This window comes from Lontra canadensis, unplaced genomic scaffold (assembly GCF_010015895.1).
Source record: "Lontra canadensis isolate GAN:19392208 unplaced genomic scaffold, GSC_riverotter_1.0 scaffold63, whole genome shotgun sequence".
Classification (NCBI taxonomy): Eukaryota; Metazoa; Chordata; class Mammalia; order Carnivora; family Mustelidae; genus Lontra; species Lontra canadensis.
In genome coordinates, this window is record NW_022631057.1 from 815,329 (window position 1) to 842,130 (window position 26,802).

At 41.8% G+C, this 26,802-nt stretch overlaps 1 protein-coding gene across 2 annotated transcripts in view; it reads right to left on the reverse strand.

The window, feature by feature from the left end:
• The window catches only part of HHAT (hedgehog acyltransferase), a 320,626-nt gene that overhangs the window by 186,698 nt on the left and 107,126 nt on the right, over positions 1-26,802 (reverse strand). For both annotated transcript variants that reach the window (XM_032878104.1, XM_032878103.1), the window contains exon 8: positions 10,899-11,049. In XM_032878104.1, coding sequence (XP_032733995.1) covers positions 10,899-11,049 — 151 coding nt within the window. The remainder of the gene's footprint in view (positions 1-10,898; positions 11,050-26,802) is intronic.

The following is a 26,802-nucleotide window of genomic DNA, read 5'->3' on the forward strand; positions in this document are numbered from 1 at the left end:
ATTCATTCATGGTGCTATTGAATGTATGAATTTTCACATAGCCATCTACAAGCAAATGCATTTATGCATCTAAACCTTTCTGGATAAAATGATTAGGGTTTAGATTTTAATATAGTAAGAACATGCTACCAGCGTGATCTTGGACACCTTACTTACTGCTCTGGTTCTCAGGCAGTGATGATAATGTCTAAATCCTTACTCAACATTACTATTACAAGAATAATTCTAAAAGAGACTTTTTGAAAACTAAAACAATATATTCTGTTCCCAGCAATCCCTAATTCCTCGTCCAAGTACTCACAAAACTATGTCTAACTGAATCAGATCTTAGAGTATTCTTCCCTGTAGTACAGAAAGAATACCCCCTTCTACTATAAGAGCTGGGCCATAAAGCTACCTGCCCTAGAGAAGAATGTCAAAAGAGAAGGTAGGAGGGGGAAGTAGAAAAATCTATCTCTGTGACACAGTGAACTGTGGGAAGAGATGGAAGAGGACAGAAGAACTCACAAACTTGTCCGAAAAGAGAAGGTTATATATAGGTGGAAGTAAAACAACAAAGGGTAGCCATACTGGGGTAAATATTGTTAGGCAGAGTAAAGGAAAGAACCTAGTTGCTCTTGCTGAGCTTCCTTCAGCAGCCTATGGCAAAAAGACATAAAGAAGTTCCTACATTGAAGCTAGGAAGATGTGGGCCAGTAAAACTGGTTTAGGGAGGGGCACCTGGGTGGCTCAGTGGGTTAAAGCCTCTGCCTTCAGCTCAGGTCATGTCCTGGGATCGAGCCCCACATGGGGCTCTCTGTTCAGCAGGGAGCCTCCTTTCCTTCCTCTCTCTCTGCCTGCCTCTCTGCCCACTTGTGATCTCTGTCAAATAAATAAATTAAAAAAAAAATTCTTTAAAAAAAAAAAGAAAAACTGGTTTAGGGACACCTGTGATGAATGGTGAGTGAGACCACTGCTAAGTGTAGTGCATGGCCTTGCAATGGCCTGGCTGAGACTCAAAGGGGTCTGCCTAGTCAAGAAGAACTTGGGTGAAGCCCAGTCAGGAAGATAGGAAGTCTGGCCCCTGACCACACCATGTGCACCAGCTTCCACTCCTTAGACCCCACACTGGTTCCTGGGGTCAGATCAGATCCATTGTCCTATGAGCCCATTTTAATGGGGCTTTTGTCCCCACCACTTCACTAAGACTACTGTTGTCAAGGTCACCATGACCTCCATGGGAGGCCAACTCCACAATGTCAATCCCCATCTTCCTTTACAACTTTAGGTTGGGATCTGAAGAAGATTGGATAGAAGAAAGGAGCAATGAACTTAAAGATAAGCCAAGAGACGGTATTCAAACTGAAACACATCCCTCTTCTCTCCAGCCCATTTCTGGTACTATTAATTTCTTTGTATAGATATAAGTATTCCATTTGGCTTTATGCTTCCTTCTGCTTGAAGAACTTCCTCAGCCTTTTGGTCTGCTGGCTAAACTTTAATTTCTTTCTTTCTTTCTTTTTTTTAATGTATTTATTTTGCCTTTAATTTTAAAAGACATCTTTATTGGATATAGAATTCTATGTTGACAGTTTTTCTTTTTCAGTATCTTAAAGATGTCTTTCCATTATCTTTTGGCTTGCATGGTTTCCTTTTTTTTTTTTTTTTTTTAGATATTTTAAAAATTTATTTATTTGATAGCAAGAGAGAGAACACAAGAAGGCAGAGGGAGAAGCAGGCTCCCTGCTGAGCAGAGAGCCCAATTCAGGGCTCAATCCCAGGACTCCAGGATCATGACCTGAGCTGAAGGCAGATGCTTAACTATCTGAGGCATCCAGGTGCCCTGGCTTGCATAGTTTCTGACAAGAAGCCTTATGTAATTTCTCTGTATATTCTGTTTCTTTTTTTCCTCTAACTGCTTTCAAAAAATTTTCTCTTTAACTTTGGCTTCAACATTTTGACTGTGATGTGCCTAGATGTATTTTTCTTTGTATTTATTTTGTTTGGAGTTTTCTGAGGCCCTTAGATCTATGGTTTATTATCTCATTAATTTTGGAAATTTTATGGACGCTGTCTCTTCAAATATTTCTTTCATTCCCTTTTCCTTCTGGAACTCCAGTGACACACATGTTAGACTATTTGATGTTATCCTACAGCTCTTTGATGCTTGGTTCTGATTTTCATCTCCCCCCACATCCGCCCCTACTTTTTTTCCTCCTTGTGTTTCAGTTTGAATACCATCTGTTGGCTTATCTTTAAGTTCATTGCTCCTTTCTTCCGTCCAATCTGACAATGGTTTAGACCAACTTTCCTGGTAAACATGCACTGAGAATGGCGATGTGGGATACCAGGAGCCTTCTTCACTCAAGAAGCAAGGGCCTCGCTTCCCCTCATGTGAGGAGTAATGGAGCTGGTCCGGTTCCTTCTAGTCCTGGGCCAAAATGACTCCCATGGCCAGGGCTAGAGACATTAAATAGTATGAAACAAAGAGACACAGAACAGAGAGGAGAAGCAGTGGATAGGAAGTTCCAGGAGGTTCAAGAACGATAATCTGTAGGTTCAGTTTTTCAGAACCCCCCTTGGGCATAATTTTCCCATTCCAGGTGACAGCTCCCCAGCCGTCTTCAGGGGACTCCGAATGTTAGCCTTATTTCCTTTTGCACAATCACCACTGATCAGGGGTTCATTCCATCCCAGGCCACTGAGAACAGAGGACAGTCTCTGCCTTATTCCCCTGTCCCTAAAACCGTGAAGGTCCTCTAAATTTTACTCTGCTATTTTTGTTGTTGTGGTGGTGGTGGTTTGTAGGTTGTTTTTAGCCTCTAATGAAGAAGAATAGAGCTGTTTTCTTTACTCAATCGCTTCTTTTTTCACCAGACACCATAGAGAAATGCAAATTCCCTCTTGGATTCTAATGCTAAGTCATTCAATACAGAAAAGATTGAAACATTCACACTGTAAAGAAGCGAAGAACCTGGAATGCATGCTGTTGCAAGGCGGGCCCAGAAAAAGTCTCAGGCACAACACAGGAAATAGATGACGTGGCAAAACATGGTATTTTATGTCACCATAAATGCAGTCAGGATGGCAGGTTAACCACTGGAAGTAAGTTAGACCCCCACTTCACATGTAAGTCAATTTTTCTTTTCTTTCTTCTTCAGGAGTGCAGGAGCACAGGCGTTCATTCATCTTTCACTCGGGAAATATGTTTGTTGAGTGCCTACTATGTCCCAGGCACCGTGTTAGATGACAGGAAGTCTGTGGCGAGCAAGTGTTTGAGAATCTACAGAAAAAGAGTTTCAGCAACCAGTGGATCCCTAAAGTAGGAATTCCTCTTTACATAAAAATAAATACACTTCAAATGGGCTTCCTCAGCTTATCACCAAAGGCAGAAACTACACAGGCAAAGCAGGAGAGATCTGACCACATACCAATGTTAAACGAAGACATCAAAATTCCTGTAAGCATTTAATAGTAAAAGCAGGTTGCACTTTGAATTTAATCCTCAGATCTGAGGTGGAACAAAAAGCAACACTAGTTTGCTGAAGGGAAGGTGTAAATTAGAAATAAGATAGTGCTAAAATAAAAAAGAAAGAAAGAAAGAAGATAGTGATGGGGACCCAGATGTTTAATGACTGGCAGAGAAGGGGCAATTCTCCATTTTTATTGCCAAATAGTATCTGACCCAGACCAACGTGAGGTAAAGAAACACAGTAGGAGGAGGACAGCCATTACCCAAGCTCCACACAGGAGACACTGGCAAGAAAAATGGAGTCAAGTTTCTATTGTTGGCACCAGATGAACCCCTCTCCTCCCACCTTCATTCAAGCAGCTGTTTCTGGATTGCATAAAGATGCAGGCCCACTGACCCCACAGCACTCAGTTACTCAGGGTTAAATGGCAACTCCCTTTCTCCTCACCCCTGGGAGCACAGAGGCCAACCCACTGCCTGACTGTACCCTTCCCTGTTCCATCTCCCTTTCTAGGGAGTCAGTACATAGACAATCATCATTCTCAGATACCCCCAAAGTCTCAGATTCTGTCACACAAGCCTCATGCTCCAAACCTGGGAGGAAGAATTCACTTCAGTTTCATTTCTCTAAAGAGACAGGAAAAGGTGGTGATACAAGTACAGAGTCCAAAGCCACATGCTTGGGTTCAAAGCCCAGCTCTACCACCTACTAGCTGTGTGATTTAAGGAGAATTACTCAACCTCTCTATGTCTCAGTTTCATCATTTGCAAAGTGGGGATAACAGTACCTACACAGAGGAGTTTTGTGAGGATTAAATAAACTAAATATATAAAAGCACTCAGAAATATGCCTTGCTCAATGTTTTTGCTGCTTGCAGACCCCAGTGCTACTGTTACTACCATTACTATTATTACTCTCAATATTACTCATTGTGAGGACATGTTCTAGGAGGGCTTCACTCCCAGTCTTCCCCTAGGTTCCTCATCTTCCACTGCAGGGCATTAGGATCTGTTCTTCAGCCCCTCCCTCAGACAAATCCTGTCCCCAAAGACAAACAACTCCTCTCTCCTATCAGAGTCTGAATGGAATCGCTTTTCTTCCTTCAACTTTGCAGCTCTCTCCTTCATCTGCTCTCAAGGATGTGGCAGGATGTCTAAAAAAAAATAATGACAGGGGGCGCCTGGGTGGCTCAGTGGGTTAAAGCCTCTGCTTTCGGCTCAGGTCATGATCCCAGGGTCCTGGGATCGAGCCCCGCATCGGGCTCTCTGCTCAGCGGGGAGCCTGCTTCCTCCTCTCTCTCTGCCTGCTTCTCTGCCTACTTGTGATCTCTCTCTGTCAAATAAATAAATAAAATCTTTAAAAAAAAAATAATGACAGGAATGAAGTTAAGAAGGTGTTGACTCCTCATTCCTTTCAAGGAAGACTCATTCCCAAGTAAACTGCAAGACAACACAGTACTTCGGCACACCAGCCACTGAGACTCACTGAGACACACACAGGGAGGTAAGGAACACGAGGCATCAGTGTGGCCGAGGCCCGAAACGCCCACAGCAACGAGACAGAGGTGCACACTACACAGAGAAGATGCACAGCTGTCACACAGAGAAGTTTGAAAAGTTTGCTCTTAAGACCTGATGATGAAGATTTCAAAGAAAAGTGACCATACCTCCTGGCAGCACAGAGTTCCTGAGCACCCACTACATGCTGGGCCCCGAGGAGGGTGCTGGGGGACACAGCATTAACCAAGAAGAAGGTCTGATCACTGTCCTCAAAGAGCTTACAGGCTGATGGGTGTGAGCTGGTGGGGACTCAGGGTATCCGTTCCCAGAGGCGGGCACAGTCACATCTCCATTTTCCAGAGAAGGAAACTGAGGCACAGAGAGGTCCCTAGAAAATAAGTAGTAGAGCCAGGATCAAAGCCACAGAGTCAGGCTCCAGATCTGGGCTCTCAGTCACTGGTGAGCAGCCAGAGAGCCCTCCGTCAGAAGCTGCCCAGTGTTTCTTGTGCCAGAGTGCTGCTGACTCTGAAAGACCCCAGCCTGAGAGTTTGCTCAGTAATAGGGGGAGGGAATGGAGAGGAGACAGAGTATCTATATTTGAAGTTAAAATAAATCCAGGAACCAAAACATAATAATGGTTCATAAAATCTGCTTCAACTTGGTATTCCACTCTGATTTATGGAAGTCTGTGTTTGGAGGAAAAGGTAAAGCGATTTTGAAATATAACTGTCGGGAAAAGGAAATATGTTATCTAGTCTGTTGAGATGGGATAAGACAGAAGGACCAAATTTGAGGTAATACAAATGTCCAGTAGCTGGAAACTGTATGCTAAAAGAACCCCCTAAAGTGAGGGAGAGTTCAAATCAGTGCAGATTACAGGGAACTCATGCTTTCCTTCTGAAATCCATGCTTTCCACATATTACTTACCATTTCTACCACCTTCCACTGCCCATGCTATTGGGCCTGTCTTTTCTGGGAAATTTAAAACACAAAACAAAACACACAGTATGAAGTTCACGCGCACATCTGTAATTATGATTATTGGCTAACATCGTAGTGTCTACAGTGTACCTGCCCTGTGTTCCTGCGTTAGCTCTGGTCTCACTGAAGCCTCGCAACAACCCAGGGAGGCAAGTCCTATGATGAGCTTTATTTTACTGCCTCAGAAAATTGAGGTATTAGGAGGTTAAATGACTTTTTGACCAACCACATGGGTGGTGAGGGAGACAGGACTCCACCCCCAGGGCCTGGTGGTCCTCCCCATCCAATGCAGCTGGGGCTCATATAAACACAGAAATGGAAGGGAATATAGACAACAAGAGTCTTTCTTTCATTCAACAGTAGAGAAAACTGAGAATCGAGTGGATCCATCTCTCCTCTGAGGGCAAAGAACCTGTGATTTCTCCACCACAGCCTTTTTCTGTGAGCTGTCACATCCCAGGCTCAGAGCTGGACTGGAGCCTTTCCTCGGCCAGTCCCATCACTGCCCATTGCTTCCCCAATACCACACACCCACAGGCTGACTTCTCAGTCACCTCTGGCTTTGCTAGATTTTCAAGTGCAAAAAAAACACTTAGAAGCTACTCCTTCCCGAGGACCTACTGAACACCAGGCTCGGTCAACCCTCACATTGCCCCTGTGTGCCAAGTGCTATTATTATCTCTATTTTAGACATGAAAAGGTTAGCCCAGAGCGTTTTAATTATTTGCCCAAGTCACACAGTTAGTAGCAAGATCTTGTTAGCAGGCTGCCTGCAAAAACAGTGAACGCATATCAACGGCACCCTTTCCATCTTTCCCCCTTTGTGGACAAGGTGTGTCCTTCACCAACTCCGCACTCGCCATCCGGTCCTTCAACCTGAGGTCAGAAATGATTCAAAGGCAGGACTAACACAAAGCCAGCAGTTTGCAGAGCTAGTTTTCATCATCTACCACAGGCCTGGACCAACCCTCACCCAGGCCCTAAATTCTTCTATTGACCTAAAAATTCACGCCATCAATTTCCCACTGAAAGAAGAGGTTCAGGCTCCACCTCAGCCCCAATTCCAAAATGTCCCCACAGATTAAGGTCTAGCAGTACCCAAATTTCTCTGGGTTAGGCAGTGATGCATGAGTTTGCCTATGAAGACCTGAGAGCACCATAATTCAAGAAAGGCAGAGGGCAAGCTGTGCAAAATTCCTGAGATAATTGAAATTGACCCATAACTCACCAGCCACCACAAGAAATTCTATCACTTTGCACACTTTGCTTCCATAGCTAAAAATCAAATCAGGGGAACATGATCAGACTTCTAATTTGAAACCTCGGACATGCAATGTCATCTTTAATGACTCCCAGCAAAAGATGCTCATTACAGATCTCAGCCTACCTAAATTAAAACATGAAATCTAAAAATTAAGCAGAAAATTCTCAATTTCTCAGGTCTGTAAGGTCACAGAAAAATCACACAAGTGGGAATACACGTACTCCTTAGGGTTTTGTTCTGCCGCTAAATATATGAGCAGGAATTATATGAAAGCAAAGAGCTAGAAGGGGAAAAAATAAATAAACAAACCCACCAGGTCTTACCTTTCGGGTCTGGGCTATCTGGGTAAATAGCAATTTTTCATGTCCAATTTGAACTAGCATGTCAAGGAACATTATCTCTCTGCTGATGGCCAGTGTCATCTGTTCTATGATGTAGAGCTCAGACTCCTCTGATACAGTAGGCTGCTGGCTTCAAGTCTTCTCTCACTGGTAAGTGGACTGAAATATGCTGCAATCAGTCAGCACGGTGTTCAGGTGTGTAAGCTGCCTTTAAAATGGGAGGCTAAAAATTCATCTCTCATCACCAGTTCTAAACCTCATCCAGGGACACCTCGGTGGCTAAATCCATTGAGCATCTACCTTCGACTCAGGTCATGATCCCAGGGTCCTGGGATCGAGCCACACATTGGGCTCCTTGCTCAATGGGAAGTCTGCTCCTCCCTCTCCCTCTGCCCCTCCTCCTGGCTTGTGCTCTCTCTTGCTGTCTCAAATAAATAAAGGCTAAAATAAATAAATAAACCAAATTCAGTATGGAGTTTCTAGAAGGTTAGGTAACCACTAGACAATCTGCGAACACGGTTTTTAAATTTCTTCCCTCCACTTCCCATCCACCCTTCTCTTTGTGTCACCGTATGACTGGCTGCCACTGCCCAGAGTAATGTGCATGGCCAGCTTTCACATCTGTTTGTGACTCAGTCCCTTCTAGACCCCTATCCAGGAGGAGGAGGCAATTCCCTGTCTGCAGCAACACCTCAATAGATGGCTCAGAAATATTAAGATAAACAGAAACTACAAGTTCAAAACTTTATTTTCCTTCAGTGTGCATTTTACAGAGAAAAGTCAGAGAGTGGGGACCAGGGCTGCTGTAGGGTTAGGCTACCAGATCCCGAATGCAAACAGGGTAAATTTCCTCTTTAGGACAGGGGAATATCTGCAAACAGTGTAAAAGAGAAGCTATAAGGTTTATTTTTTCAATTCAAAACTATTTCTTCTGAGCCTTAAATTGTGCACTGTAATGCAGAGTTGACCTCCCTTCTGAAATTCAACTATTTAGTGAGGCATGGTCACGGTGTATAAGAACAAAGACCAAGATGTTTCTAAGTATAACAGGCAAACTGGGAAACCCTTTAGCAAACTAAAACTTGTGAAGGGGAAAACCTACCCCATGTAAGCTGAGGGGGGAAAGCCAGGCTAACAGTCTTGGGTTGCCAGGGTGGCTCAGTGGGTTAAGCCTCTGCCTTCCACTCAGGTCATGATCTCAGAGTCCTGGGATCGAGCCCCAAATCAGGCTCTCTGCTCAGTGGGGAGCCTGCTTTCCCCTCTCTCTCTGCCTGCTGCTCTGCCTGTGATCTATCTCTCTGTCAAATAAATAAATAAAATCTTTTTAAAAAAATAAAAAATAAAAATAAATAAATAAATAAATAAGTCTAGGTTACTCCCAGAAAAGACCATGTTTGTCACTACATCACAAGCTCTCGTAAGCACTTCCCCCTAGAATTGTATCACTCCCAGGGCTCACCCAGAGCTTCCAGCTCACAGCATCTCCTATCACTCTCTCGCCCACATCTGTCTTAAAACTTTAAGGGGAGGGAGGGAGGAGTGTTTCCACAACCTCGAGTCTACATGATTTGAGTCTAGTTCTAACCGAAAATGAAAAAGGTCTTGGCAGATACGCTCTCTCTGCTTTTATTGTGTATAGACAACAGAGGTTATTGGACCAAAAAAAATTAATTAAAATAATAAAGGACAAGAAGACAACTACTCTGAATGTGAAATACAGTCAACAGTCCAAACAGCCTCTTGTGACCATCCGTGGGCTGAGCTCTATGGGCAAGGAGCCTGGGTCTAGCATGCCTGCCCAAGAGTCATGGCTTTTCATCATACCAACTGACACAAGAAGCCCTTTAGGAGAATATGCTTCCTAAGAACTGCATGAGGGCGAGCATTCACAGGGAGGCAGAGGAACCATGCTAGGTGCACACCAGTCACTGGAGATAGGACCCCAAATCGTGCTGGGTCCCAACCCATTTGTTTAGTAAATTAATTTTATGAGCAAGTCAGAAGTTAACAGAGCCCCCCAACCAGGATCACCTTTTAACCAAGAACCCCTCTGTGTCCCCCTGGCTAGAGAAAACCCCTTTGCTAGCATTCTCCAACCCTGCCATTAAAACTGGGCAACCTAGGACAATTGACGTAATTAAGGACAAATCAAAGCAATCCTCTAACATTACTCGCAATAACCATATGAAATTTCTAATGCCAAGGAGCAAACTGAACCAATAACAAAATGCATTTCAGAGGTTTAAAAAACTTCAGCATCTATAATCAGCTGCTATGGAAGCTGCTACAGCCCGTCGCAGGCTACCTACACCTTTGTTAACAGCAACATCAGATATGGTAATATTCACTGAGCTCTTCCTCTACCTGGGTCCTCTATCTTCTGCCTACAGAGATGAAATATAAGATGAAAAGTGCCATGTGAATGAGCCAGAACAGCAACTCGAGCAGGGATGAGGCTCGGGTTGGGGAAATGGAGGTGCCTAAGACGTGCTGACCCCCATGAGTGAGCAGGTCCCCAGGCTGAACTTCCTCCACTAGGTTTGCAATTGTAAAAGCAAGCCTGTCACTTATTGCACACTCGAAATGATAAGAAACACACAGCAGCAAGCAAGCCCATCTGGAGAACATTAGAAACAGCAGGGGGCTGAGGGATCTTTTGGAACAAAAACTCCAGGCCAGCCATACGTTTATGGGGCAAAATCAAGAAGAGAAAGAAAACTCAGAAAACACATCTGTCTATCCATGTGCATTAAGTATAGGAATAAAAGGATTAAAAAGCTAACATTTGTAAACATCTATGTGCCAAATGCCTTAAATACATCAGCTTATTTAATATTCAAAACAACACTCAAATATGGGTATAATCACCCTCACTATTATTATTGCCATTTAAGAGAGAAGAAAATTGAAACTTAGAGAAATTTAGTAAATTGTCCCAGATCTGGGAGCTAGTAAATGCCAACAGGGACCTATTCTATTATCCTAATTCTGTTGTTTTTAACTGACAGTCCCACATGGACAGAGGTCATTTTCAAGAAAAACAGAAAGCAATAAAATAATCCACTGCAGCCTATCCCAAGTTAGTAAGACACCATTTACACATCAGCCTAAGTGCATTTGTACATAGACCTGAAGAGAAATTGTCTTATCTCACATTATCTTCACAGCCTGGCAGTAATTTTGAGTTGTTCGGAAAGCACAGATTGTCATCCTATTAGACAGATGAAGAAAGCCGACTGCCAAGTGTAGCTTGAGTGAGGGACAGAGAAAGGATGGTGGCCCAAACCCTCTGAAGCTCGCCAAGCCATGGCTCCTCCCACTGGACATCCCCAAAAGCCTTTAATAAAACAAACTACTGACCTCCACATCCCCGTGAAACTGAACATGGTGCTCACACAGCGAGGGAGGGGTGGCGGCGTGAGTCCATCCAGGCGCATGAGCAGAGCTGGGACACCGAAGAGCACCAAGTACTTCAGATAGAAGAAGAGCACATGGGCCAACGCCAGTCCTCCTGAAAGATGGGGGAGCTGTGAGACACACAGATAAGCAATAGGGCAATCTCCTATTCCTAAAAATACACCACCTGCTCCCACTTCTCCACCCGTCCCCTTCCATCCCCTTCCCTCATGCATTACAAAGTTTCCCACATTGGTTTGGAGCAGTAAGAATATTTGAATGAGCAAATACTGAAATCTTCTTTATTACTGTGATAGGCAAGAGGACATCTTGGCAGCCATTCTTCTATAGACGCTACATTTAAAAGTGTTTTGTATATAGTTATGCATTTAAATTATATTTATAATATGTATTTATATATAATTATATATAATGGATTATAGAAAGGGAAAATCCTCCCCAAATTCTTTCAAAACCTCATGAGCTCACACCCACTAGTATGGCTAAAAATCAAAAAGTCAGATCAGCAAATGTATATACATATATATGTATAAAAGTCAGATCAGCAAATATATATACATATATATATGTATATAAGGTGAGAAAGATGTGGAGAAATTGGAACTCTCATACACCGCTGACAAGAAAGCCAAATAGTGCAGCCACTTTGGGAAACCACTTGGCATTCCCTGAAATGAATAAACTTAAAGTAACCACATGACCCAACCATTCTACTTTTGGTATATACCCAAGAGAAATGAGAACAGATGCCCACACAGAAACCTATATCCAAATATTTGTAGTGATATTATCAATATCAGCCAAAAGATGAAACAACCCAAATATCCATCAACAGGCAAATAAACAAAATGTGGTCTACCCATACAATGGAATATTATGCTGCCATTAAAAGGGATGAAATAGTGACACATGCTACAACATGGATGAATCTTTTTTTTTAACATGGATGAATCTTGAAACATTATGCTAAGTGAGATAAGCCAGTCACGAGTAACCACATATTCTATTCCATTCATATGAAAGTCGAGAAAAAGGTAACAGACAGAAATAGAAAGCTGATTAGTAGGTCCCTGGCACTGGAGAGGTAGGGGGTGGGGTAATGACGGAGGTGGTGGCTAAAGGGTAGGGTTTCCATTAGGTTTTGAGATGATGAAAATATTATAAAATTGGCAGTGGGGATAGTTGCACATATCTGAATATACTAAAAGCCACTGAACTGTATCTTCAAGTAGGTGAAATGTATGGTATGTAAATTATATCACAACAAAGCTATTAATAAAAAAAATAAAACAAAACAAAAAAACCATCAGGGCCCCAGGCTACAATGGCCTCTTGGCCTGAACTGTGCCTTTCCAGACTGAGAAAAACACAGGATGTGGATACTAGGCAGGATGTGAGGTCAGAGACACATGCTATGGCCCACAAAGGCCTCTGCCTGTCCCCACTGAGAACGACCCACTTCTGCAGCAAGGGCTCAGGGAGCGCTACCACCTTTCTTCTCTCCTCAAGCTTCCTAGCCACTTTGACCTCTGCGCCCTATGCCCAAAGGGGAACCACAGACCTGGGCCAGACGGTGGCCCCATTCACACTGGCCTCAGCAGGAGGGAGGTGTGGCAGGTTTGGCAGAGCAGTGCTCACAGGAGAAGGCAGAGGGCAAAGTGGAAATGGAAGCCCTGAGAAGACAACCAGTGGCCATGTGCTGTCCAACCCCCAGAGCATCTTCCCCCATGTGTGAGAAATCCTGCAGGGCAGGTTGCTGCAGCTGAGCACATTATCTGTGAGCTACTGAGAAGGAAATAACTAAGCATTAATGAAGTACTAGCAGAAAATATTATTGCCTGGCACTTGCCATGTTATAAAAGGATGTCACTACAATGGAGAGTGTGGCTGTAAATGGTAACTCTGTGCCAGAAGAAACAGAGAGCCATTTTCGGAATATATAGTTTGGGTGAAGGCAAATGGTGGTTCAAATTCAAAAGCCACATGTCTTACAAGAAAAAATCCAGGAATCACTGTGTCTCATTCCCAATCAGGGTTCTTCAGACTTGTGGAAACTAGACTACAATCACATGTACTGAAACAACTGGGTATAAAATTGTAGCATTCTTAGATAGCAATCTGATAGCAATCAAGAAAAAAAGAAAGCTGGTGTACATGCGTGTGTGTGTGTGTGTGTGTTTGTGTAGAAAAATATATATACATGAATATATTAGAAAATATATATGTATATAAGTGTGTATATACACACACCCTTCAAGAAGTGGGGTGTATGTGCTAGCAATACCATCTAAAAAGTATTTAGGGAGCATATAACCACATTGAGTGGTGAAGAAATCTGTTCCATGGGGCGCTGAATGGCTCAGTCATTAAGCATCTGCCTTCCGCTCAGGTCATGATCCCAGGGCCCTGGGATCAAGCCCCGCATTGGGCTTCCTGCAGAGAAAGCCACCTCTTCCACTCCCCAACTTGTGTTCCTTCTCTTACTGTGTCTCTCTTATCAAATAAAAAATAAAATACAAAAAATAACTCTGTTCCACTGGTCAAGATGGAAAGGGCAGGGGACTCTAAAATACTCCAAAATGAACCACCAGACTTTAGTCAGAAAAATCCCAGAGCTAGAAGAAGCAGGACAGAAGTAAGGATGCCTAATTAAAGGGCACAAAGCTTCCAGAGCTAAAATTGAACAGTCTGAAGAAGTGAAGGCACCAGAGGACCCAGGGAAGACTGTCCAAGGTTAAGGCCACCTGGAGCTCTTTCACATCATATGAAGCAACAGAAAGTTCTTTTCCCTGTTAACAGGATCCAAGATCAGGGAAAACGAGCTGCTTCCTTCTCAAACACTGCTTTTAATGTGACACTATTTTTATACAGTCGTCACATTTGAGGCATATAAATGAAAATCTGTAAGATTTTTTAAATGGCCTATTCATTTAAATATTTTATAATTTCAATTCTGGTATCATACCATCTACATTATGTATGAGGAAGGAGCACTAACACCCCTAATACACATTACCCTATAGGCTTTCTTGTACTTACAGATATTTCCTACCAGAGTACAGGATGCTCAAAGCCCATGCCCACGTGGTTGAACATCAGGACTTTCAATAACAGGCGCCCAGTGAAGAACAGCTTGCCCAGTGAATGGTGCTAATGGTGGGAAGTTCTTCCCAGTGGTACACATAAGGGTCTGAAGTGTACTAAATCCTCTTAAATTGTTAGATATGCTAGACTTGAAGAACTTAGCAGCCACCTAACGAAAAGTCTTCATGAACCCAGAACGGGTCAAGCTGTGTCTTAGGCCAGAGTTTGCCAAGGACTGGGGAGAGTTGGCCACAGAGCTGGCCACAGAAAGTCCCCCTGACTCTGTCAGTCAGCTGCAGAGCCACCATCTTCATACAGCTAAGCCTTGCCATCTAGATTTTCATAGTCAGTATAAGACACCGATACCAGCTTCGATCTGTTTCAAGAAGCATGGTGTCTCTGCACTATTATACTTCCCCACCAGTTTGTGTGCCCTGACTCACTGTTGCACTCTCTCACCTCTAGCCTATGCTGGGTTCTCGCTTCTATCCTAGGCCTGACTTCATCTCTGAACCTTTTCTGTTCCAAGGAAAATGACTCCAGCCATTTTGACCTTGTCTACATCTAACCTACTCTAGATTTTGTCTAAATGCTGTTTAGACTCAGTCTGTTCAGATTCAGGAAGCCTAGACATTTTATGAAAGTTTATTTTCAGGGTACGTGGGTGGTGCAGTTTTTTAAGTATCTGACTCTTAGTTTCAGCTCAGGTCATGAGATCAAGCCCCGCGTAGGTCTTCACACTCAGTGGACAGTCCGCTTGAGATTCTCTCTTTTCCTCTCACCCTCCCTATTGTGCTTATGTGCGTACTCTCTGTAAAATAAGTGAATCTTTTTAAAAAGTTTCTTCTCATATAAAGTTCTTTACACAAATGTCTCATGCCTACAGTTAACAATATTATTTTATACATTTTTTTAAATTTGTTTTTTTAATCTTATAATAAGTGTTCTACCCAGTTTTTTTTTAAATAAACTTTCTTATATAATATCTAGGATAAGAACTAGAACTATAAAGATTAATCAAGAAAATCCGAACAGACCAATTACCAGCAAAGAAATTGAATCGGTGATTTAAAAACTCCCAACAAACAAGAGCCCAGGGTCAGACGGCTTCACAGGTGAATTCTACCAAACGTTTACAGAAAAGTTAAAACCTTATTCTTCTTAAACTATTCCAAAAAAATAGAAAAGGAGGAGAGGAGTAGCAGGCTGAGATGACATCAGGTAGCAGGAGTTCAGCTAGATAGTTATAAAACCATTCCAAACACCTACAAATCCAACAGGAGACTGAAGAGAAGAGGAGCAGCAATTCTAGAAACAGAAAATCAACCACTTTCTGAAAGGTAGGACCTGTGGAGAAGTGAATCCAAAGCGACGGGAACACAGGGGAGGGGCCAGCTCCTGGCAAGCAGCGGAACAACAGCACAAAATCAGAATGTTTAGAAGTCTGCTCCACTAAGGGACATCACTCCAGAGGCTAAGCAGGGGTGGAGCCCTTGCGGGGACAGTGTGGTCTCAGGTCCCGCGGGGTCACAGAAGGATCGTGGGTGTCTGAGTGTAGTGCAGAGCTCACAGGTATTAGAACGGAGAAGCCAGCTACGGAGACGGAGCAGAGGAGGGAGCTCTCAGCTCAGGGTTACCTTAAACTGTGATCTGTGGAACAGTCAGACCACTGAGCAGGGACCCCACAAGATCCAAGGAGGACCCCCTGGAAGAGCGGTAGGAATCTGCTGGGTCTGGAGACTCCAGGAGGGGCTGTGTACCAGAGACAGAAGCTCTCGGTCACAGGATGGGTGAGCTCAGAGCACGGCCAGAGCCCAGGGAGATGGGAGTGATTGAGCACTTTTCTCCAATGGTGCACCAAGGAGTGGAGCCCTGAGCTCTCAGTGAGCTCTCGGCTCCTCCAAGCCGGAGACTGAGAGGCCGCCATTTTCATTCCTGTCCTCCAGAGCTCTATGGAAAGCATTCAGGGAACAAAAGCTCTCGAGCGAACCAAAAGATTACTTAGCCTGAACCCTGGTAAGGGCAGTGCAATTCCACCTCATGCAAAGACACTTGAGAATCACTACAACAGGCCCCTCCCCAGAGAAGATCAGCAAGAAATCCAGCCAAGACCAAGCTCACTGATCAAGGAGAACAGTGGAATACCAGAGGAGGGGAAAGCAAAGCATGGAGTTCATGGCTTTCTCCCCATGATTCTTTAGTCTTGCAAAGTTAAATGTTCTTAATTTTATTTTTTCTTATTCTAATTTTTTTAACTTTTACTCTTTACTCTTTTAACATTTTTTAGCTAGTTTATCTTAACAATACCTTTTAAAAAAAATCGTTTTGAACTTTTATTATTATAGTCATATTTTATCCACCATCGTATCTAACTTTATCTTTTGTATACACATAGGGTTTTTTCTTCTAAAAAACTCTGGGATACAACTTCTCCTAATAGATCAAAATATACCCTAAATCTAGCACAGGGTTTGTTCTAGTCTCCAGACTGAGCAAATTCTCTCCACTTTCTTTTTCTTTATTTTCCCAACCAGTTTATCTTCTCAACTCCTTTTTTAGCATTTTTAAAAAATTTTCATCTTTACATGATATTCCATCCCTTCATCATGCTTACCCGTATTTGTATGTGTGTGTATGTAAGTTTTTTTCTTTAAAATTTTGGGAGGTACTTTCTTCTAAGAGACCAAAATACTCCCAAAACCAAGTGGGTGGTTCTGTTCTATTCACCAGTCTAATATATATATTTTTTCTTTTTCCTTTTCTATTTTTTTTTAATTTTTTTAAACTTCTTTTTACCCCCTTTCTTCTCCCCATGTTTTGGGGTCTCCTGATTTGGTTAACGTACATTTTTCTGGGGTCTTTGCCATCCTTTTAGTGTTTTATTCTCTCGTTCATATATTCTTATCTGGATAAAATGACAAGGCGGAAAAACTCACCACAAAAAAAAAGAACAAGAGGCAGTACTGAAGGCTAGGGACCTAATCAATACAGACATTGGTAATATGTCAGATCTAGAGTTCAGAATGATGATTATCAAGGTGCTAGCTGGGCTCAAAAAAAGGCATGGAAGATATTAGAGAAACTCTGTCTGGAGAAATAAAAGCCCTTTCTGGAGAAATAACTAAAATCTAACCAATCTGAAATCAAAAAAGCTATTAATGAGGTGCAATCAAAAATGGAGGTTCTTACTGCTAGGATAAATGAGGCAGAAGAGAGAATTAGTGAGGCAGAAGAGAGAATAGAAGACCAAATGATGGAGAATAAAGAAGCTGAGCAAAAGAGAGACAAATGACTACTGGACAACAAGGGGAGAATTTGAAAGATAAGTGATACCATAAATTTTAACAATATTAGAATAATTGGGATTCCAGAAGAAGAAGAAAGAGAGAGGGGGGCAGAAGGTATATTGGAGCAAATTATTGTAGACAATTTCCCTAATATGGCAAAGGGAACAAACATCAAAATCCAGGAGGCACAGAAAATCCCATCAAAATCTATAAGAATAGGTCCACACCCCATATCTAATAGTAAGACTTAAAAGTCTTAGTGACAAAGAGAAAATCCTGAAAGCAGCCCGGGACAAGAAGTCTGTAATATATAACGGTAAAAATATTAGATTGGCAGCAGACTTATCCACAGAGACCTGGCAGGCCAGAAAGAGCTGGCATGATATATTCAGAGCACTAAATGAGAAAAACATGCAGCCAAGAATACTATAGGCTATCACTGAAAATAGAAAGAGACATAAAAAGGTCCAGGACAAACAAAAACTAAAAGAACTGTAAACACCAAACCAGCTCTACAGGAAATATTGAAAGGGGTCCTCTAAGCAAAGAGAGAGCCTAAAACCAGTAGACCAGAAAGGAACAGAAACAATATACAGTAACAGTCACCTTACAGGCAATACAATGGCACTAAATGCATATCTCTCAGTAGTTAATCTGAATGTAAATGGGCTAAATGCCCCCAATCAAAGACAGAGGGTATCAGAATGGATAAAAAAACAATCCATCAATATGCTGTCTACAAGAAACTCATTTTAGACCCAAAGATACCTCCAGATTTAAAGTGAGGGGGTGGAAAACCATTTACCATGCTAATGGACATCAAAAGAAAGCTGGGGTGGCACTCCTTATATCAGATCAATTAGATATTAAGCTAAAGACTATAATAAGAGATGAGAAAGGACACCATATCATACTCAAAGGGTCTGTCCAACAAGAAGATCTAACAATTTTAAATATCTATGCCCCTAACATGGGAGCAGCCAACTACAGAAAGCAATTAATAACAAAATCAAAGAAACACACCAACAACGATACAATAGTAGTAGGGGACTTTAACACTCCCCTCATTGAAATGGACAGATCATCCAAGCAAAAGATCAACAAGGAAATAAAGGCCTTAAATGACACACTGGGCCGGATGGACATCACAGATATATACAGAACATTCCATCCCAAAGCAACAGAATACACATTCTTCTCCAGTGCACATGGAACATTCTCCACAATAGATCACATCCTGGGTCATAAATCAGGTCTCAACCAGTATCAAAAGACTGGGATGATTCCTTGCATATTTTCAGACCACAATGCTCTCAAGCTAGAAGTCAATCACAAGAGGAAATTTGGAAAGAATCCAAATACATGGAAACTAAAGAGCATCCTTCTAAAGAATGAATGGGTCAACCAGAAAATTAAAGAAGAATTGAAAAAATTCATGGAAACAAATGATAATGAAAACACAACGGTTCAAAATCTGTGGGACGCAGCAAAGGTAGTCCTGAGAGGGAAACAGAGCAGTACAAGCCTTTCTCAAGAAACAAGAAAGGTCTCAAATACACAACCTAACCCTACACCTAAAGGAGCTCGAGAAGGAATAACAAAGAAAGCTTAAACCCAGCAGGAGAAGAGGAATAACAAAGATCAGAGCAGAAATCAATGAAATAGAAACAAAAAAACAAAAACAAAAACCAATAGAACAAATCAACAAAACTAGGAGCTGATTCTTTGAAAGAATTAATAAGATTGATAAACCCCTGGCCAGATTTATCAAAAAGAAAACAGAATGGACACAAATAAATAAAATCATGAATGAAAGAGGAGAGATCACAACCAACACCAAAGAAATACAAACAATGATAAAAACATATTATGAGCAACTATACGCCACCAAATCTGACAATCTGGAAGAAATGGATGCACTCCTAAAGACATATAAACTACCACAACTGAACCAGGAAGAAATAGAAAACCTGAACAGACCCATAACCAGTAAGAAGATTGAAGCAGTCATCAAAAATCTCCCAACAAACAAGAGCCCAGGGCCAGATGACTTCCCAGGGGAATTCTATCAAGCATTTAAAGAAGAAGTAATTTCTATTCTCTTGAAACTCTCCAAAAAATAGAAATGGAAGGAAAACTTCCAACTCATTTTATGAGACCAGCATTACATTGATCCCAAACCAGACAAAGACCCCATCAAAAAAGAGAACTACAGACCAATATCCTTGATGAACACAGATGTGAAAATTCTCACCAAAATACTAGCCAATAGGATCCAACAATACATAAGGGTTATTCACCACTACCAAGTGGGATTTATTCCAGGGCTGCAAGGTTGGCTCAACATCTGCAAATCAATCAGTCTGATACATTAATAAAAGAAAGAACAAGAACCATATGATACTTTCAATAGATGCTGAAAAAGCATTTGACAAAGTACAGCATCCTTTCCTCATCAAAACTCTTCATAGTGTAGGGATAGAGGATACATACCTCAATATCATCAAAGCCATCTATGAAAAACCCACCGCAGATATCATTCTCAATGGAGAAAAACTGAGAGCTTTTCTACTAAGGTCAGGAACATGGCAGGGATGTCCATTATTACTACTGCTATTCAACATAGTACTAGAAGTCCTAGCTTCAGCAATCAGAAAACAAAAAGAAATTAAAGGCATCCAAACTGGCAAAAAAGAAGTAAAACTATCACTCTTTGTAGATGATATGATACTTTACATGGAAAACCCAAAAGACTCCACTCCAAATCTGCTAGAATTCATACAGGCATTCAGTAAAGTGTCAGGATATAAAATCAATGCACAGAAATCAGTGCATTTCTATACATCAACAACAAGACAGAAGAAAGAAATTAAGGACTCAATCCCATTTAAATTGCACCCCAAACCATAAGATACCTAGGAATAAACCTAACCAAAGAGGCAAAGAATCTGTACTCAGAAAACTATAAAGTACTCATGAAAGAAATTAAGGAAGACACAAAGAAATGGAAAAATGTTCCATGTTCATGGACTGGAAGAACAAATCCTGTGAAAATGTCTACGCTACCTAAAGCAATCTACACGTTTAATGCAATCCTTATCAAAATACCTTCCATTTTTTTCGAAGAAATGGAACAAATAATCCTAAAATTTATATGGAACCAGAAAAGACCTCGAATAGCCAGAGGAATGTTGGGAAAGAAAGCCAAAGTTGGTGGCATCACAATTCCAGACTTCAAGCTCTATTACAAAGCTGTCATCATCAAGATGGTACGGTACTGGCACAAAAACAGACACATAGATCAGTGGAACAGAATAGAGAGCCCAGAAATAGACCCTCAACTCTATGGTCAACTAATCTTCGACAAAGCAAGAAAGAATGTCCAATGGAAAAAAGTCTCTTCAACAAATGGTGTTGGGAAAACTGGACAGCCACATGCAGAAAAATGAAACTGGACCATTTCTTTACACCACACACAGTAATAGACTCCAAATGGGTGAAAGACCTCAATGTGAGAAAGGAATCCATCAAAATCCTTGAGGAGAACACAGGCAGCAACCTCTTCAATCTCAGCCACAGCAACTTCTTCCTAGAAATGTCGCCAAAGGCAAGGGAAGCAAGAGGGAAAATGAACTATTGAGACTTCATCAAGATCAAAAGCTTCTGCACAGCAAAGGAAACAGCCAACAAAACCAAAAGACAACAGACAGAATAGGAGAAGTATTTGCAAACGACATATCAGGTAAAGGGCTAGTATCCAAAATCTATAAAGAACTTAGCAAACTCAACACCCAAAGAACAAATAATCCAATCAAGGAATGGGCAGAAGACATGAACAGACATTTCAGCAAAGACGACACCAGATGGCCAAGAGACACATGAAAAAGTGCTCCATATCACTCGGCATCAGGGAAATTCAAATCAAAACCACAATGAGATACCACCTCACACCAGTGAGAATGGCTAAAATTAACAAGTCAGGAAACGACAGATGCTGGCGAGGATGCAGAGAAAGGGGAACCCTCCTACGCTGTTGGTGGGAATGTAAGCTGGTGCAGCCACTCTGGAAAACAGCATGGAGGTTCCTCAAAAAGTTGAAAATAGAGCTACCCTATGACCCAGCAATTGCACTACTGGGTATTTACCCTAAAGATACAAATGTAGTGATTCGAAGGGGCACGTGCACCCGAATGTTTATAGCAGCAATGTCCACAATAGCCAAACTATGGAAAGAACCTAGATGTCCATCAACAGATGAATGGATAAAGAAGATGTGGTGTATATATGCAATGGAATACTATGCAGCCATCAAAAGAAATGAAATCTTGCCATTTGCAATGACGTGGATGGAACTAGAGGGTATTATGCTGAGCAAAATAAGTCAATCAGAGAAAGACAATTATTATATGATCTCCCTGATATGAGGAAGTTGAGAGGCAACGTAGGGGGCTTGGGGGGTATGGAAGGAAAAAATGAAACAAGATGGGATCGGGAGGGGGACAAATCATAAGAGACTCTTAATCTCACAGAACAAACTGAGGGTTGCCAACGGGGAGGGAGCCAGGGAGAGGGTGGTGGGGTTATGGACACTAGGGAGGGTATGTGCTATGGTGAGTGCTGTGAAGTGTGCAAACCTGGAGATTCACAGACCTGTACCCCTGGGGCTAATAATACATTATATGTTAATAAATTATTTTTAAAAAATAGAAAAGGAAGGAAAACTTCCAAATTCATTTTATAAGGCCAGCATTACCCTGAAACCAAAACCAGAAGATACAACCAAAAAAGAGAACTACAGGCCAATATCTCCAATGAACATAGATGCAAAAATCCTCAACAAAATAGTAGAAACCGAATCCAACAGTCCATTAAAAAAAATCATTCACCATGATCAAGTGGGATTTATTGCTAGGTTGTAAGCGTGGTTCAATATTTGCAAATCAATATGATATATCACATCAATAAGAGAAAGGCTAAGAACCATATGATAATTTCAACAGACAAAGAAAAAGCATTTAACAAAATACAATATCCATTCACAATAAAATGGCAGGTTTAGAGGGAACATACTAAACGTAATAAAAGCCATTTATGAAAAATGCACAGATAACATCATCCTTAATGGAGAAAAACTGAGAGCTTTTCCCCAAGGTCAAGAACAAGACAAGGGGGCAGCACCTGGGTGGCTCAGTCATTAGGTGTCTGCCTTAGGCTCGGGTCATGATCCCAGGATCCTGGGATCCAGCCCCACATCAGGCTCCCCGCTGGGCAGGAAACCTGCTTCTCCCTCTCCCACTCTCCCTGCTTGTGTTCCCTCTCTTGTTGTGTCTCTGTCAAATAAATACATTAAAAATCTTAAAAAAAAAAAAAAAAGAACAAGACAAGGATGTCCACTCTCACCACTTCTTTTCAACATAGTACTGAAGTCCTAGGCACAGAAATCAGACACAAAAAGAAAGAAAAGGCATCCAAATTGGCAAGGAGGAAGCCAAACTTTCACTATTTGCAGGTGACATGATACTCTATGTGGAAACCCGGAAAAGACTCCAACAAACAGCAGCTAGAACTGATACACAAATTCAGTAAAGTTCCAGAATATAAAATCAATGTGTGGAAATCTGTTGCACTTCTATACACTAATATGAGGCAGCAGAAAGAGAAATCAAGAAAACAATCCCATTTATGATTGTACGAAAAACAGTAAAATAGCTAGGAATAAACTTAACCAAAGAGGTTAAACCAAAGACCTCTACTCTGAAAACTATAAAACACTGATGAAAGAAATTGAAGACAACACGAAGAAATGGAAAGACGTTGGAAGAACAAACACTGTTGAAATGTCTGTACTCCCCGAAGCAATGTACACATTTAATGCAATCTCTATCAAAACACCAACAGCATTTTCACAGAGCTAGAACCAACAATCTGAAAATTTGTTTGGAACCACAAAAGACCTCAAATAGCCAAAGCAATCTTGAAAAAGAAAAGTAAAGCTGTAACCATCACAATTCTGGATTTCAAATTATATTACAAAGCTATAGTAATGAGAACAGTATGGTACTGGCACAAAAATAGACACATAGATCAATGGAACAGAAAAGAAAATCCAGAAATGAACCCATAATTTTAGGGTCAATTAACCTTCAACAAAGCAGAAAATGGAAAAAAGAATTTCTCTTCAACAAACAATGTTGGGAAAATTGGACTTTCTTACACCATACACAAAAAGAAATTCAAAATAGGGATGCCTGGGTGGTTCAGTCAGGTAAGCATCCAAGTCTTGATTTCAGCTCAGGTCTTGATCTGTGTCGTGAATTCAAGCCCCACACTGGGCTCCATGTTGGGCATGAAGCCTACCTTAAAAATACATAAATATATACTTAAATAAATATTCAAAATGGATTAAACACCTAAATGTGAGACATGAAACCACAGAAATCCTAGAAGGGAACGCAGGCAGTGACGTCTTTGACATCAACTATATCAACTTCTTTCTAGATATGTCTCCTGAGGAAACTACCAGGACTTCATCAAAATAAAATGCTTCTGCACAGCAAAGGAAACAATCAACAAAACCAAAAGGCAACCTACAGAATGGTAGAAGATATTTGCTAATGATATATCCAATAAAGGGTTAGTATCCAAAATATATAAAGAACTTTTGAAACTCAACACCTAAAAAACAAATAACCCAATTAAAAAATAGGCAGAAGATATGAACAGACATGTCTCCAAAGAAGATTGCAGATGGCCACCGGAGGACACATGAAAAGATGCTCATCATCACTTACCATCAGAAAAATACAAATCAAAACTACAGGGAGCTATCCCCTCACACATGTCAGAATGGTTAAAATCAACAAAATAAAAAACAACAGGTGTTAGTGAGGATGTGGAGAAAAAGAAACCCTCTTGCAATGTTGGTAGGAATGCAAAGTGGTGCAGCCACTCTGGAAAACAGTATGCAGTTTCCTCAAAAAGTTAAAAATAGAACTACTCTATGATCCAGAAATTGCACTATTGGGTAGGTACCTAGAGAATATAAAAACACTCATTCAAAGGGATACATGGATCCCTATGTTTATAGCGGTGCTATCTACAATAGCCAAGATATGGAAGCAGCCCAAGTGTCCACTGAATGATGAGTGGATAAGGATATATATGTTATATATATATGTATGTGTGTGTGTGTGTGTGTGTGTGTGTGTGTGTCTATACAGATATATATATAGACACACACACACACAGAGACTGGAATATTACTCAGAAAAGAACAAGTCTTGCCATTTCTGAAGACACTGATGGAGCTAGAGAATATAATACTAAGTGAAATAAGTTAGTCAGAGAAAGACAAATACCATATGATTTCACTCATGTGTAGAAATAAAACAAATGCGCAAAGGGGAAAGAGAGAGAGAAACCAAGAAAGAGACTCTTAACTACAGAGAACCAATTGGTGGTTACCAGAAGGGAGATGGGTGGAGGGATGGGAGGAATAGGTGATGGGGATTAAGGAGTGCATTTGCCGTAATAAGCACAGGGTGATGTACGGAAGTGTAGAATTACTCAACTGTACACCTTAAAGTAATATAACATTGTGCGTTAACTACCTGGAATTAACATAAAAACTTTAAAAAAAAAGATTAATCAAGAACAGAGACAAGGAACCACAGCACAAGGCAGAAGCGGTGCCATGACAGACTTGGAGATTTACCCTTGCAGATAAGGGTATAGGGAGGAAGGGCAGTTCATGTGCTGGGAAGGTTAACACCACTGGTCAGAGTTACCATGACGGTCAGTTTCCCGCAGAAACACTGAGAAAAGGTGGCCATTGCCTTAACATAGTTATGTAAGGTTCTGTGTTAGAAGGAGGACATGGTCAGGGCCAAGAAAACCAAGAGAGTAAATGTGACTGAGAGGGGAAGGGAGTGAGGGAATGGGCAGAAGCGAGGAATTGAGACCAGGAGCTCCAGAAGGACAAGCACCCAAATCAAGAAGGGAAGAATGGCGTGCTGGTGAGAGGTACAGGCAAAGCTCTTGGCAAGCTTGTCCAGCCTGAAGAGGCCAAGGAGGTCAAAAGAAGTCAATCATCTCTAGTCATTGAGTTCTGGGAATAAATGACTATAGCAAATGCTCCAACTTCCGCCTCTATCTAAGGATTTCAAAGTTGAACCTATAGCCCCACCAGGTAGGACCCAGTGTCCCCTCCTGCTGGACTCAGTAGGATAAATGACCGGCTGAAGGAGGAGCTGGTTGAAACCCGGTAGGATAGTCAGGCTCATTCAGCCCGCAAGCTGAACCTCCACCTGAGGTGTATACCTGTCCTCTCCTTCCCCGGACGGTTGGTATCACAAGACTCTCTACCGATACTACAGTAAATATGTGCTCAAGGCCACCCATAGCTGGCAGGTGACCCTCCAGGACTCAAAAAAGAGGGTGCTCCCAGGGACCCAGGCTGCCCCTGCCCACAAGCAGCTCCCAGTGGAAGGTCTGAAGGTTCTTTCTAAGAAATGCAAATACTGAGTATACAGTGAAACAACACCAAACCAAGGAGTGGAAGGACAGACAGACAAGAAGGAGACAAAAAGGCAATAAGTTGGAGAGGCCAGAGTAACCCAAGGGCCCAGCCTCCCCAAACTGGAGATAAACAAAGAGGGTAGACAGACTCAGTCAGTTCAAGGGTGATCTTGGGGATGTAAAATCCTGGCTGCACAATTTCTTTCTGCGCGATGGTACAAGAGAGGACAAAGAGGCTGGGCTGTAGTCCTTGGGTGGGACTCCATTCCAGGAAAGACAGCAGCCAAACAGCCAAACCAGGGGATAAGGGCTGGGCACCTCTGATGGGAGGTGTCCAAACTTTGCCCTTTCTACACACGTCATGGTTGTGAGGCTGAAGATCTACAACACCTTCCGCACATGGCTTCTCAACAGTTCTAGCTCATTTCTCATGGATCTTGTTAGCCACCACTAAAAACAATAGCCACATGTGTAGTAAAAGTATAAAACACATGAGGGCAAAATCACCAAACTCAGGATAGTGGTTACTGTTTAGGGGGAGCATGGGAAACGCAATTAGGATGGGTAATCAAGGTGACTTCAACTATGTTGGTAATATTTTATTTTTTAAACTAAGTGATGTGGGGCACCTGGGTAGCTCAGTCAGTTAAGGGTCTGACTTCAGCTCAGGCCATGATCCCAGGGTTCTGAGATCAAGTCCCATGTCGGGCTCCCTGCTCGGCAGGAGAGCCTGCTTCTCCCTCTCCCTCTGTAGCTCCCCGCTTGTGCTCTATCAAATAAATAAATAAAATCTTTTAAAAATAGTAAAATTAAAAATAAATAAAAACTGACTATAGAAGCATAACAGAATAGGCTCTTACCATTCCCAAACTATGAGGGAGGAAAACTCCACAGAGCAGAAGCAAAGCAGTAACACACACACACACACACACACACACACACACACACATACCCCGCAC